The sequence below is a fragment of the Dysidea avara genome, chromosome 12 (genome assembly GCF_963678975.1).
Source record: "Dysidea avara chromosome 12, odDysAvar1.4, whole genome shotgun sequence".
Taxonomy (NCBI): domain Eukaryota; kingdom Metazoa; phylum Porifera; class Demospongiae; order Dictyoceratida; family Dysideidae; genus Dysidea; species Dysidea avara.
The window spans coordinates 7,834,023-7,849,190 of NC_089283.1; the positions used below are offsets into that span (position 1 = coordinate 7,834,023).

Below are 15,168 nucleotides of genomic sequence, written 5' to 3' on the forward strand. Positions count from 1 at the left end.
GCGGGGAGCACTTGTGCCATATTGCGGGTAAAGTCACGTGATTAAACACGTGTAACTATGGCTAGTCGAGCATCATTCCACAAGAAAGCAATGAACAGTAGTGAAGTTGAACAAGATCTGTGTGACGTAGTTACCACGCAGCGGGATAATGTTGAGGTGCTGGAAGAACCTAACTGGTGTTGTGAAGTGTTAAGCTCTACATTACACGACTGCAGTACACACGATGTTACGTTTGTAACATCTGATGGTGGTAGTGTGAGTGGTCACAAAACTATACTAACAGCTAGTTCACCAGTGTTCCGTGCTATGTTCGATAATGTTCATACCAGTGGAGAAACGGAGATATCACTTCCATCACATGGTGCTCAAGTATTTTCCAGTCTTGTTAGTTACATCTACACAGGCAAGGTGGTTGTGAACTCTACTACATGTCTGGATATGCTGGGTGCTGCCATGCACTTCAAGATCACTTCATTGGTGACAAAGTTAGTCATATTCACCACAGCTTCATTAGACAGCAGTAATGTCATCTCTGTTACCATATTTGCACATGAAAGAAACTGTGGCCAGTTACTGGACAATTGTTTGAAGTACATGTGTGCTAATGCTAGTGATGTTGTTCATCACTCAGACTTCATTAAACTTCCACATGAAGTTGTGCTTGCATTCTGTAAGAGTTCTGATCTCAACGTTAGTGAGATAGATCTGTTTTTAGCAGTGAATGAGTGGCAACAACACAACCAGAAAGTAACAAAGGCTATCATCAAGAATATTTTTAGAGAGATCCGTTATCCATTAATTTCAAGTACTGATCTAGTCAGAAAAGTTGCACCCACAGATATGGCTGATCCTAGTCTCTACATAGCTGCTCTGGAATATCATGTTTATACGAACATCTATCAGGGACCTATCAACCAGCTTATCCCTAGAAAACCTAAAGCTACTTCTTTAAACATTGACAAAGCTGAAAGTTGTGCAGGTACATTGGTAGTATGAGCATTTTAATGCAACATAGTTATCATTAGATTGTCCACTATAGTATCATCAAGTAACCTGGTGGGTACTGAAGACCAAAACTCCACTTGCAAACTAGGTATAGTAGTGATGTGTACTATTAATTTTATTGTACACTTATGACAATGTCCTCCTACACATTGTAGTACTATCTGATACAAACAACATCTCAGGTGAATAATTTTTATGGCATATTATGTGTATAGAGGTATTTTCTGAGAAAACAGGATCGTAAATGGACTGGGAAGAACTTATCCCAAAGTCTATTTGATACCAACTCCAAAGTAATATCAGACAGTGACAGTAAATAAACCTCTGAACATTGTCTCGAAACTTGTAATATTAAGCACTGTGCTTAAAATTGCTCTTGAACTTCAATCCTTTTGTGCTGAATTAAAAGCTCATTCTTCGTGTCATGGCTGTATAATGCTGTAAACAAGCCAAGATGACTTGTTGAAGTACGCTGTTACTAATAGTTTTGTATTCAGGTTGATTGCTGCATAGTTTTTTTTGCTGCTTCTCAGTGTAACAGGTTACTGGAGGTGATGGGCAGGCTTCAAAATCACACCACGGTATTGCTTCATTAGCTGGTAAGGCTAACTGCAACAATAAATATGCACTATGTTAAATATGATTCAATTATGTTTACAGCACTGATAATGATAATTTCACCTGAATTTATTAAACCTAGTTTTAAGCGCAGGGCTAGTCGTTGGCTCGAACGCACTTTAAAATCATAGTTAAAAGCTTTTGTAAGACCTTTGTTGTATGTAATATTGTTTGTGGGATGCTATGCTATGAGCTATACTGGTAAATCCACATTAATATTTAGGCTTGTTTGAGCCAGTCCATTTACGAGTCTGTTTTCCCAGTCTGTTCCACGTTTTAGTCATACAAAGGACCAAGTGAGTTTAATTTCCTTGCAGGCTACATAGCTATTGGTGCTGCAGATGCAATGTTTCATACTTAGTGGAGAAGTTTTGGTAGTGTTACATATGGCAACTGTGTTCTAATAGAGTATTTGTGACCGAATTTTGGAAAGCCATCAATATACGCACAATAGTACTTTTGTAATAAAATGCATTTAAAAACTATGGGTAAAAAAATACAAGCTCCAGAAGAAAAATTATGCAAGTATTTATTGCCTCACTGGTGGGCAAAGTAAGCCTCCAATGGATACATCCTGGGCATTATCGTGTTCACCTGTTCATAGGAAGTACAAAAATCTTTGTTTCATCTCCATAGACGAAAAAAAGAATTTCAAAGTTACAGATGTTTGTTTACGTTGCGGTGACGAATGAATTTACCAACGATCATGTTTCAGTGAATTTGCCTTCCTTCTCAAACACAGAAGCATGCCTGAGGAAACAACTATACCTTGGTGGATGCACAAATGCATGGCGGACACAATGAACCAAGATTCAATTCCGTACGCTGTTGTATTTGTAAGTCATGATGGTTTATGTAAGCACCTGTAGATTCTTTTTTCGATAACTAAAGTCTGTACATATCAATTTATTTGCTCGTCCAGCTGTCTTGTGCTGTATTTCCAACGCTGCTTAACTTATGAAGCTGAAACTTAGCTAGTCCATTTCTCTGTCCCTGTATAAAACAAAGAACAAATAAAATGCATTTTGAAAATCATGCGGATATCGACGGTTTTCTAAAATTAGGTCACATTTGCTGACTGCTCTAATAGAGTGTGTGCAGAGTTTTTGGACATGTCATTCCTATATGACAATTTACTTTAGGTTCTCATGTATGACTGTCACTGATCCCTACAGTTAGCTCTTGATCAATGTAGACCACTTAGAAGCATGATTTATACTTCACATCAAACATTTCAGTCCTGAAACATGTAAAATACCTGGGAGCTGTGCCCACCAAGACCCCCTGATTTATATAGCTACCTACGTAGCTACCACCCTGGTCATGGTGCACCCCCTTTTGCCAAACCCTGGAATTTCCCTTGAGAATGGACTGGAATGGTAGAACAGAAGTGATCATCCTTTCAGTATAAGTTTTGTTGTTTGGATATTGGCCACTGTCCCCATGAGATGGTTTACAATAATCTTTTATGAGCACCAAGCATTATACCAGCATGATAGGATGATTTTCAGATTTTTAATTACATTTGCAAGGCACATGTCATAAAGATAGCAAATAATGAACATGCTACAAACATTATTAATCTATATTTAAAATTTTATTGAAAGATTGAGATATTCTAATAAAGCAGTCACTTACTCTATTGCAATGGTTAGAAAGTGCTATTAGAACAGTCAGCTCTCAAGCATAATAATTTTGATTGTGAAAAGGCTTGATTGTTGAGCCTTGCTCAAAACGATTATTGACTCAAGCCTTGTCTGTGCCAAAATAGGTCAATTGTTCTTGCTTTTTAATGTTTGCATATATGTAGCTATATGTAGACACTCTCAAGCTCTAATATTTGATTCCTTGTAAGTATGCAAATTCTGTGTAACAGTGTAAATATTAACAATTGATTAAGCATAGTACTTATAATGACAGAAGCCAGTTTATAGACTGTAGGACATCAGTAAAGTGGCCGAGAAAGTTGTTGATCTGAGGGCATTGGAATGAACCTAGTCTCTGTATACAGTTTCTTGGAAGCACTCGCCAGAAACTGCTGTTAGTCTTAGCTTTTAATGCTGGTGTATCAGATTGACTAGAATTAATTTGTAGTTATATTTGAGGCTCTTTCAACTATAGCATCAACCTATCTACCCATATGTATTTTGAAACATTGTTAGGCTAGTTATCTGAAGTATATGAAAATAAAACCTTTTGGCAAGTTTCTAATGTCTGTGGGGTTGATAATTATATAGAAAATTTAAACACAATGCAAAAGTCTTTTGTTGCTTTGTATAATAGTGGAAACAACACAACAATTACTATCAATATGAGAGGATTGTGATTCAATTCTTGATAAGCATGTTTTTCAATGTGATTATTATGAATACATTTTTATGCAGCATTTGAATGTTCTATTATAGCATATTATATAGTTTTTCTCACAGCCTTACTTCTAGAAATATAACTTCAGTTAGCTAAATCTTATTCAGAGATCCACTTAGCAATGGGATAGGGGCTCCTGGCTTCTTAAAGTTTTGGCTGCCTACTTTTCAATGCTTTCAGTTTGATTATCAATCTTCAGTTTGAGTGTTCAGTAAATTATATTTCACACTTGCTATAGTTTATAATCATATTATGGTTTTCAATTTCCAGTGTCTAATATTTTAAAAATTATTAATTAATAATAAATTAGGAATCCAAGCAATAAATAGTAGTGAAATAAGAGATAAATTATGGTATATTGCAGCATAGGTCGGTGGGATGATCCGTACATTGGCATGCTATAACAATCGTTTTGTTCTATACTATGCTTGGTATATTAAACAAAATGATGGATGGTATATTACAGTATAGCTCAGTAGGGATTTTCCCACCGAGCTATGCTGTAATATCATCATTCATCTCTTGTTTCACTACTTTTATTGCTTGGATCCCTACTTTATTAATATGTGACTGGATCTTCCAAACCCGACACAATCACGCAAGCCTAAATTTACAGTTAAAAAAGCATTAAATACAATGGATGAACACTTGCATATTATTGAAAAAAATTCTGTAAATTTTTAAAATGCCTCTTTCTTAGTGAAGGAAGGGACTAACAATAAAAAACTGGATATCATCTTATTTGCCTGCTCAAGAGAAGTTTCAAATTCTTTGTTTCGTTGCAGTAGACCCAAGGATATGCGAGTTATGAGTGTTTGTTTACGTCACGTCGAAGCGATCGTACGCAATCGATTTTTCTTCATGAATTTCACCTTTGTATGCAGTGAAAAAAGGCGAGTAAAGGACAAATGTACCCAGTAATTGCTTCCCCTATTCATGTCAAACATGATGGTGAAAATTTCAGCTGTGTACCTCAATCTGTTGGTAAGTTACAATCGCTTTTGTAAGCGCCTGTAATTTTATTTTACCTATACTTGCTGTACAAATTGATTTTTCTATTGTTGCTACTTTGTAGGGCTGTAACTCCAAATGTTATTGGCATATGAGGCTGAAACTGTGCCAGAGGGTACACTTGGCTAAGTAAATTATAAATATTTAATAAACAGGAATTTGAAAAAAGCACAATTGTGTCGGATTTCGCAGATCCAGTCACATATACTAGTTTGTTTGGGTTTTTAGTTATAGCATAGAGCTATACACTTGTGACTGTTCTATTAGGGTTACTGCTGTATTACAATATCTCAAGTCAGCCAAGGGGTGTGTCACTATTTTTACAAATACAGTCAGGCCAATAGTAACTGGGCATGTCTCATCATAAAATATTGTTAAGAGGTGTGGTCTCGGTGCTCGATTGTTATAGATTGCATTATTAGGTGTGGCATTCAACCTATTGTGAAGTTGCAGGTATCTACAGAGCGTAAGCGCTTCAATACGTTTGCTGCATCTAAATATGCTGCTCAAGGAAAGTATTGATGGGAAAAAATTATGCCTTAATATGGTTTCACGGCATGGAGAAGGAAGAAGACTAACCTGATTGAAGATAAAAGGCAAGGCGCAGAAGGCACACACTCGTTGGAACCCCAGAAGGTACATCCCACTGGTGAGTTTATTATTATGGCATAAAAAAAAGTGGCCATGTACTGCTTCGTTTGGCCTCCAGCCTTGCAACTGTGGTCAAGCAGGCTGGCAGATGAAAATTTGAGTTTTGGTGATTTTTTAAAATTCTATATCCAGCGGCCTGTAAGTGTTTTCTTGTTTATGATGTCAGGTGGACTAATACTATTCCAAAGGGGGATTTTTGTCACGTAAGATGTTTCTGAATTATAATTGCGGCATTTTAGGCAGCACATGTCATTTTTGTAGGGATCCCTACTTAAACGGTACTAGCGTGCTGTTTGATATGTAAAGTCTTATTATAAGCAACACATCATTGACTTCTGAACACTTTTATATTACCTTTTTCTTTCCTCCATACAGATGATTATATTGACAGCACCATCCCATCAACTCCACAAGGTATACAATTACTGTATGGTGTATACAGTAGAACCTCACAGATAGAACTATACCAAGTGTGTTGATAGAATATTAGCTACTTTAGTAGAAATGTGGCATGGATTTTATCTTAAGTCTATGTGTGTTATCATGCAGCATGGTATAGTCAGTTCGCGTTCACCTGAGCCCTCATTTCTTCTTAATAACTCTTGTTACATGGGCCAGCTGTCAAACTTTTGTGACCGGATCTGCAAAAACCCGACACAATTGTGCATTTTTCAAATTCCTGTTTATTAAATATTTATAACGTACTTAGCCAAGTGTACCAAAGTTTCAGCCTCATATACCAATAACTTTCGGAGTTACAGCCCTACAAAGTAGCAACAACAGAAAAATCGATTTGTACAGCAAGAATAGGGAAAATAAATTACAGACATGTACAAAAACAGTTGTAACTTACCAGCGGATTGAGGTAAGGAGCTGAAATTTTCAGCGTCATGTTTGCCATGAATAGAGGGACCATTACTTGGTAAATTTGTCCCTTATTTGCCTTTCTTCACTGCATACAAAAGCAAAAGAAGAAAAATTGATCGCGTACAATCGCTTTGACGTGATGTAAACAAACGCTCATAACTTGGGTAACCTTGGATCTACTGCAATGAAACTAAGAGTTTCCAACTCCTCTTGAACAGGCGAATAAGATGATATACAGGTTTTTAATGTTAGTCCTTTCCTTCACTAAGAAAGTGGCGTTCAAAAAATTTACAGAAGCATTCAATAATACGCAAGTATTTCACCCATTGTATTCAATGCTTTTTACTGTAAACTTAGGCTTGCGCGATTGTGTCGGGTTTTCACAGATCCGGTCACATTTAGTAACACTGTGAAGCCTTTTAAATGTTAAAACTCTTTATCAAAAAAGTGCTTTGATATGGGCAAGAACAAAGGAGTTATGAGGCTTTTAAAATCATCCCATATCATACAGTCCGTACTGTATAATTTATTAGGAATCATGGAGATTTGGGTTTTCCTAGCCAAAGAATTCACCCAAAAACCAACTTCACAACTCCATCCTGCCACCTTCGCAGTATTGGTTAGGTATAACCAAGCCCAAAAGTGCCTTCAGTACAATCCTAAAGGCTTCCAATAAATTGTTACAAAATTCAAAAAATATAATTATTCAATGGAGTTTTCTACTGACTAACTACCTGCCTGATGCCTTCAGGCAAATGTAACTCAATAACGGCTAAGGCTATGGGCTTGATTTTTTCACTGTTCGACGTCGCTTCATCCCGAGACGTGCCTTTTGGCATACTGCAGTACGTACAATGCACGCATCATGGACTTACCTTTGTCCTCCTTTGTGTCCCATTTTTAGCCAAAGATGTCAATTCGCGGTAGCGTGGTGCATGGCTTCTCTACAGTATGTTTGTACACGGAAATAGCCCGTATTTTCCATGGTAACTGGAGTGATTGCAGAGATGATTCTAACACTGTTCTTTGTTTGTAACACTGTGTAAAGGACTGAATATAGCTGAAAGCAAAGCATAATGGCCACTGCACTTTAAAGGCAGTAATTGATAGTTGGGGGGGGGGGGGGGGGGGCACACAGATCGTTGTATTTTCGTGGTGACTGGATTGTTGCAGAGGCACTTCACTATTTTTCGTCTGTAGCACTGTGTAATGGGCTGAACATAGCTGAAAGTGAAGCGTAATGGTCACTGCACTTTCAAAGCAGTTTTTGATAGCTGGGGTGCACGTTCAGACGAAAACATTAATTCTGATGCCATCCTTTCTTTTGATGCGGTATGTGTGGGTTCACCAGTCATAATAATGTTACAAAAAAAGTTAACAGACAAGTTTAAGGAAAAATTTGAAATTTTAAGTTCGATTAAGGATCACAGAAAAAAAGTAGGGAAACAAGGGAGACATACTTTCAAGTAGGGAGGTCGCCTACACCTGCAGACATACTAGTGAACATTTAATCCCTAATTCAGCCTTGGTCTTGGGTATAGACTGGATTAGGGATTAAATGTTCACTAGTATATCTGCAGTTGTAGGCAACCTCCCTACTTTTTTTTCTATGATCCCTAATCGAACTTAAATTTTTCCTTAAACTTGTATTTAGTATGGATGATTCATGCAAACATGTTTACAACATGAAAACATGATTGTTCCAGAGCAGTACAAGAAGTGCCTCTGTAGTCAATTTGGGAGTATCGAATGATTCTCATTATAAATAAGATAGCCAGCACAAGGAGTCCTTAACGTATTGTAGCTGCTACAATGGATGACAAGGCATGTTTCCTACCTCAAACAATGAAGATTTCGATTCTGTAGCATAACCATAGTTGATAATAGTGTTTTCATTGTATCTGGGTCTATTTATTTCTAGCAAATACTATCTAATCAAAAACAGCCAAGTTGTAAAAAAAGGTGCGGCCCCTAAAAAGGCCAAGGTGAAAAAAGATGTGAAATCCAAGGTGGCGGCCAAGAAATGGCTGTGATGGTAGGTTAATGGTAAAAATTTTAATAACGACAATTCAGGTGAATTTTGTGCCAAGACCAAGCGGCACCAAATTCACCTGAATTGTCGTTATTAAATTTTTTACCATTAACCTACCATCACAGCCATTTCTTGGCCGCCACCTTGAATTTCACGTCTTTTTTCACCTTGGCCTTTTTAGGGGCCGCACCTTTTTTTACAGCTTGGCTGTTTTTGATTAGATATCACTTCTTTTTGTATTTGTATACCCCAAAGCTGGCCATAGGCTGGTTTTGGGCCTTTTTTAACCTATCCTATTTCTTTACCACAGGAAGAATAAAAAGACAGAGCAGATTTTTAATACTTCAACTGTTTTTGATTTTATCAGTAATTATATAAATATAATTATTACATATCTATTATTCCCTACTGGATAACTTGTTCGCAGCTGATCTTTCCACTAAGGGACTTGAAATGTAGCTAAACTCTCTACAGGTTGATTTGTTTGTAGCTGCACTCTCTACAGGGTGATTGGTTTGCATCTGAACTCTCTACAGGGCGATTTGTTTGTAGAAGAACTCTCTACAGGATAGTTTCTTTGTCACTGAACTCTCTGCAAGGTGACTTGTTTCTAGCTGGCTCTCTACAAGATGACTTCCTCTAGCTGATTTCTCTACTAGGTGACTTGTATCTAGCTGAACTATCTACAGGAAGATCTGTTTGTAACTGAAATCTCCACAGGGTGACTTGTTTCTAGCTGATCTCTCTATAGGGTAACTTATTTCTAGCTGAACTGTCTACAGAGTGGGTTCTTTGCAGCTGAACTTTCTACAAGATTACTTCTTCTAGCTGATCTCTCTATAGGGTGACCTGATCTCTCTGTAGGGTGACTTTTATCTAGCTGAACACTCTACAGGGTGATTTGTTTGTAGCTGAACTCTCTACAGGGTAATTTATTTGCAGCTGAACTCTATGCAGGATGATTTGTTTGTAGCTGAACTCTCTACAGGATGGTTTCTTTGTAGCAGAACTCTCTACAAGGTGACTTGCTTCTAGCTGATCTCTCTACAGGGTGACTTGTATAGCTGAACTCTCTACAGGGTGATCTGTTCATAGCTGAACTCTCTACAGGTTGGTTTGTTTGTAGCTGAAATCTCTTGTTTCAAACTGATTTCACTGTAGGGTAACTTGTTTGTAGCTGAACTCTCTACAGGATGGTTTCTTTGTAGCTGAACTCTCTACAGAGTGATTTTTTTTGTAGCTGAACTCTATATAGGGTGATTTGTATGTACCTGAACTTTCTACAGGGTGATTTGTTTATAGCTGAACACTCTGCAGGGTGATTTGTTTGTAGTTGATCTCTCTACAGGGTTTCTTTGCAGCTGAGATCTCTACAGGGCAACTTCGAGCCCTCTCTTGTTTCTAGCTGTTCTCTCTACAAAGTAAGTTGTTTGTATAGCTGAACTCTTTACAGGTGGGTTTTTGGTTGCTGAACTCTCTACACTATGACTTGTTTGTAGCAAAATTCTCTACAGAGTGACTTGTATGTAGCTGAATTCTCTACAGAGTGACTTACTTGTAGCTGAACATTGTATAAACTATAAAGTGACTTGTCTGTAACTGAAATCTCTACAGGGTTACTTGTTTGCAGCTGGTCTCTAGAGGTTAACTTTTTGTATAGATGAACTCTCTACACGGTAGTTTCTTTGTAGCTGAACTCTCTCCACAGTGACTTGTTTGTAGCTGAACTCTCTAGAGAGTGTAGCCAAACTCTCCACAGGATGCATGACTTGTTTATAGCTGAACTCTCTTCTAGTGTGACTTGAGAAAAAACCATCAATTATGAAGTGATGAAAGTATATAAATTACAGAAAGTGTGATAGTCCTCGGTCACATGCAACCACGTGTATGGTCCTACGGAAGAACCTGCGTGGGCATGGCAAGGGTGTGAATATAAAAATAAAATAAAAAGAAGCTATATAAATTAGCTAATACTAGTCACATCCAGCCACTCTTTATTATTCCTAGCCAAAAATATCCTCTCAGAGGCTAGAATACTTTGGTAGGCAGCATCATCTAAACAATTCCTTACAGTAGATTTGGGGATAGTTATGGTAGGGTTGGAAAATTTGATGAAATTCAGGTAGTTTCCAATGGAGGCTGGTTGGCAATGGCCAAGTGCTGAAATGTTGATAGTTTCATAATAACTGGAGATACTTAATCTGTCAAATTCTGCCAATAATTGTAAATATTCAACTTTCGATTGCTTTTTATTCCGTGCTGATTCCAGATGATGGGCAGAGTCTAGTGGACAGGTCAATTCCAACATAGCAACAGAATGGACTTGCGAATTGTACACAACAATATTAGGGCGATATGGAGTTAATATCAGAATTGAAGTTGGAATGGTAGCTTGAGGAGCTTCACAGACTCGGTGGTTATAGATGGACAGTCAGCAAAAGCATTAGTAAGCATAGTGGCTAGAGCAGAAAGCACCTGGTTATGACGATAGGTGTAACGCTGCTGATTTAAAGCAACAGGGCAACCATTCAAGATATGAGCTGTTGTGGGTCGGGAGGAATCGCATAATAAACACTTTGAATCACATTGTACTGACCACCTCCGCAGATTTATAGCAGTGGGGAGTGTATCAGAAGCGGCTCGTAAGAGAAATGATAGTTGGCCAGGATGAAACCCAGCCAGTAGCCTATTCCAAGTCTTGCAGGAGCTTTCCTATTCAGCAGAGCAACCAAACTTGGATTGGACAGTGAGTGTCTGCAAGTGATTTTCACATTGAGATTTATTGTACTGTGTAAGCTGAGTTTTAGCTTTTAAATACAGGGAATGAGCAGATGATAAAACAGATAGCTGCTCCCGCAAGATGGAGTATTCATTGTCATTAATCTGCAAAGCAACATTTCCAAGGTGTAACTGTAATGTTCTGAGTCTTCTGAATCACTACAGCAATATATCTGTAGCTGAACTCTCTATAGGGTGACTTGCTTCTTGCTGAACTGTCTATAAGATTAATTTTTTGCAGCTGAACTCCCTACAGAATAACTTGCAATGTAATAGAATTCTATAATGGAGTAAATAAATTAGCTGAATGCTCTATTAGGGTGACTGTTCTATTAGAGTATCTCGATCTTGCATATGTTACACGTAGTTGGCTTTGGAATCATAACTCAGTGGTTTGTAATCCGATTCTTATATACCACTGCAAGGACTTCCTATGATGATTATTCCAGCTACACACCAATTTTCAGCTCACTGCTCTAAGTGGTTTGCCCAGTAGGCGTGAAAACTAATAGTTTTTTTATTCATAAAAATCGATCATGTAATTGTGACACAGGTTGGGTTTTGTGTCATATCTCGATAGCCTTTAACTGGATTCCTTTCAAACCACAAAAAGGCACTCCTACGATAGTTATTCCATCTACATAGCAATTTTCAGCTCATTCCTTCAAGTTTTACCCTGTGGGAATGACAGACCTTCGACCTTATTTTACGCAAATAATCAGTAATAACTCCGTGAATGTTCATCGGATTCCTACCACACTTGGTACTGAGATTCGCCGTAATGAGCCCTTTAAGCGTGCCAAATTTCAGCCTGATTGGAGCATGAATTCGTGTTTTATGGCGGATTTTGCAAAGTGTGCGAAAAGAAGAAGTAGAAAAAGAAAAAAATGAAGGAAAAAAACCCAAACTTTGGCCGATCGTATCTCGGAAATGGATGGAGCGATTTTCTTCAAATTTGGAATGTGGACTCCCCTACCTAGCCGGCACTTCTGTAGCAACTTTGGTTTCAATCGGATAAGGAATCACGGAACTACAAAGGTGTGAAAAGTGCATTTACTTTCTTCCTGTAAATATACTCACGGTGTGGCGCGCCGGCTTTACCGTGTGTCTTGATACCAAGTTGTCATGAATAAAAGGTAAGGCTGGTTTGTGAGTGATATATTTGGCAAGAAATGCAAACCTTTGTGGTCATTGTATGTATGACACATGGTGTAATATCCACAACTATCAGCACCTACCTTCAGTACAGATCAATGAATGTATTAAATTGATACAAGCAGGAAAGCTTAGAAGTGCCTACATGCATTCATCTGGTCACATAAAATAATATTGCATAAATGCTCATACATACAATTATTTTTTGGCATTCTTGCATATGTCACCAATCCATCAATCAATGGCTTTGAATGAATGGTAGTGGGTAGAGAACAGTGTTGTGGTATTATGATTTCATCAAGACTGTATAACAGCCATCAAAAAGTTGCTATCTCCTTAGATCAGGTGATAACTCACCCAAATATAGGGCTTATAATTATATGGTTAATTACACTGCCTGATGATTTTCATAGATATGTTCTAGTATCAACACTACCATTACTAATAATAGTGGGATTACACTAGTGTGTTGTTTTCACTAAAGTCAGTTAACACGTCTTATTACAGCTCCATCGGAGAAAAAGAGAAGACGACGACGATGCCATAATTGTGAAGGATGTAAGGCAGTTAAGTGTGGAGTGTGTGTCTCTTGTACACAACCTAGCCGCAAGTCAGTATGCAAAAAACGTATCTGCTCAAATCTCCAGTTGTCATCATGATTAAGTGATATACATTACTGGACTATGTATGTATAATTCTTTGATTTTGAAATACAGTTTTATTCTAATCATATTTTAATGTTCTTGTTGTAACTAGAGATAAGCGTAGTTCTTTTAACAACCATTAGAAAATCTGAGGGAAGACCAAAGCCCAACCTTTTCTACCTCCCTTGGACTTATAAATTACGGGACTATGTTGACATCAAAAACAAGCTGGGATCATTAACACTGTATTGAAATACAGAAATGGTCTCATTGAAGACAACAAAATGCACTTTACAGTTATAAACTGTACGCTGAAGAAATTGAGGCAATTATCAGTTTGAATTTTGTTGTGAAGATCAAGATAGTCTAACAAAGTTATGCTAATGAATATTACTAGCTTGTGTTATTAGAGTTTCATTTTTAGGCATGCGTCAATATGCCAGCATAATAATAGGCTGGAGTGCTATGCCAGTATAATGCTAGCATATTAAGTGGATATTTTAAACATTGGAGCTTAATTCCATGAAAATAGATCTAGCACTTTGCAGTGAAATACTCTAATAGAGCATTCACTGGTTAAAAAGTTCCCAAGATCAGTGTAAGAAATGTAGGAGCATAATGGGAACACCTGGAGAGCATAATAGGTGAAAAAATTGGGAAATTCCTGAAAGCATTTTGGGCAAAATTTTGAGCGTAATTTGACTCAGTCCTATTCAATTTTCTCCTCAAATTAGTGGAATAAACACAGTTTTCTACTAAACCTTCTTGCCACCCCTATTGTCTCCTAGATTCATGTATACAACAGTAATGGTAAGAGTAATAGGTATTGAAGAGACAACGTTTGGACTGTCACAATTACTTCTCATGACAAACATTTACCTCATCAGAATACCTCTCTAATTAGTTATAGCAAGAATCCTTAATAGAAAATCTTGGTTATATTTATACAGACATTTTATTATGTGCAAAATTGTAGTCAGACACTGACGTGTTTGATATGCCAATGTGCTCTGTTGTAACTTTAATCACTTCAAAATTGCAATACAACTATGAAGTTAGTGTGCAGCAAATACTGTTAAGTTACATTTGGTTATTGGACAATTTATTGGAAAGGTTGAAGTTTCAAATGTAATGAGAAACTGTCACAATATGTACTTGTTCCTGTGTTCACTTTGATGCATTTGTTGTAACTTGTATGTGGTAGTAGCATGATTTAACAATATTGTAGTTCTTAACTGCAGCTGGTTATTTGGTAATTGGTGACAATTTGCTCATGCCTCTTAACTGGAGAGACACTGAGAGGAGTATGTTGCTTCAGGTCAGTATTTCCTGCATAAAAAAAAATTGTTGCAATTGAATACTCCAGTGAACTCAATTGTGACAGTTTATGGTTATGTTAGCATGTACACTCAAGCAATGCCATAACACAGCTGGTTCTGAAATGAAAAACAGATTTAGATTAGAGTATATATTACTATGCTTTGATGCAGATGATGGAAAAATTTACTTCTGTATAATTATACTTTTGCTTCTTCACTGCAACTTTGCTAGAAGTCTGGCAACCATGCAACAATATTTGAAATATGCACAAACTGGTCAATAGTTAGGCCATACCTATTTGATCTTATGTTGCGCGGGCCCAACCGACTACATTTTTCTTCAAATGAAAAAAAAATTGAAAATCACATGTGCGGATTACAAGACAACACATCATCAACATCCTCGTGATATAGTCCAAAAGGGACCATTGAAGATCATCCAATGCTCTATATAAAATTGTAGAATACGATGGGAAAGCTCTTTTGGAGATATCTGATGCTGAGTATGAAACCTAGATTTTTAACTGTGTATGTACTATTATAGCTACATTCATTATTTGCATTTTGTATGCTTGTGTTTTAAATTTTTTCATTTTCAAACCAACCTACCTACCCAAATTAAAAATAATTTTGCCCGTGCAACATAAGATCAAGTAGGTATGGCCTTAGTTGTCATCAAAATTCTTGACCCATGTAGGAGTGTATAAAATATCAGTATCAT

At 37.2% G+C, this 15,168-nt stretch overlaps 1 protein-coding gene across 2 annotated transcripts; it reads left to right on the top strand.

Moving 5' to 3' along the window:
- Window positions 1-7: 7 nt before the first annotated feature.
- On the top strand, window positions 8-13,194 carry LOC136240778 (kelch-like protein 17). Of its 2 annotated transcripts, XM_066031814.1 has the most exons (5): window positions 8-979; window positions 1,040-1,093; window positions 1,161-1,187; window positions 6,028-6,066; window positions 12,992-13,194. In XM_066031814.1, the coding sequence occupies exons 1-5, from the start codon at window positions 58-60 to the stop codon at window positions 13,141-13,143; spliced, it is 1,194 nt and encodes a 397-aa protein (XP_065887886.1). In that variant the 5' UTR covers window positions 8-57; the 3' UTR covers window positions 13,144-13,194. The 2 variants fall into 2 exon arrangements, with proteins under 2 accessions (XP_065887886.1, XP_065887888.1); XM_066031816.1 differs by lacking the exon at window positions 1,161-1,187.
- The last annotated feature ends 1,974 nt before the right edge of the window (window positions 13,195-15,168 follow it).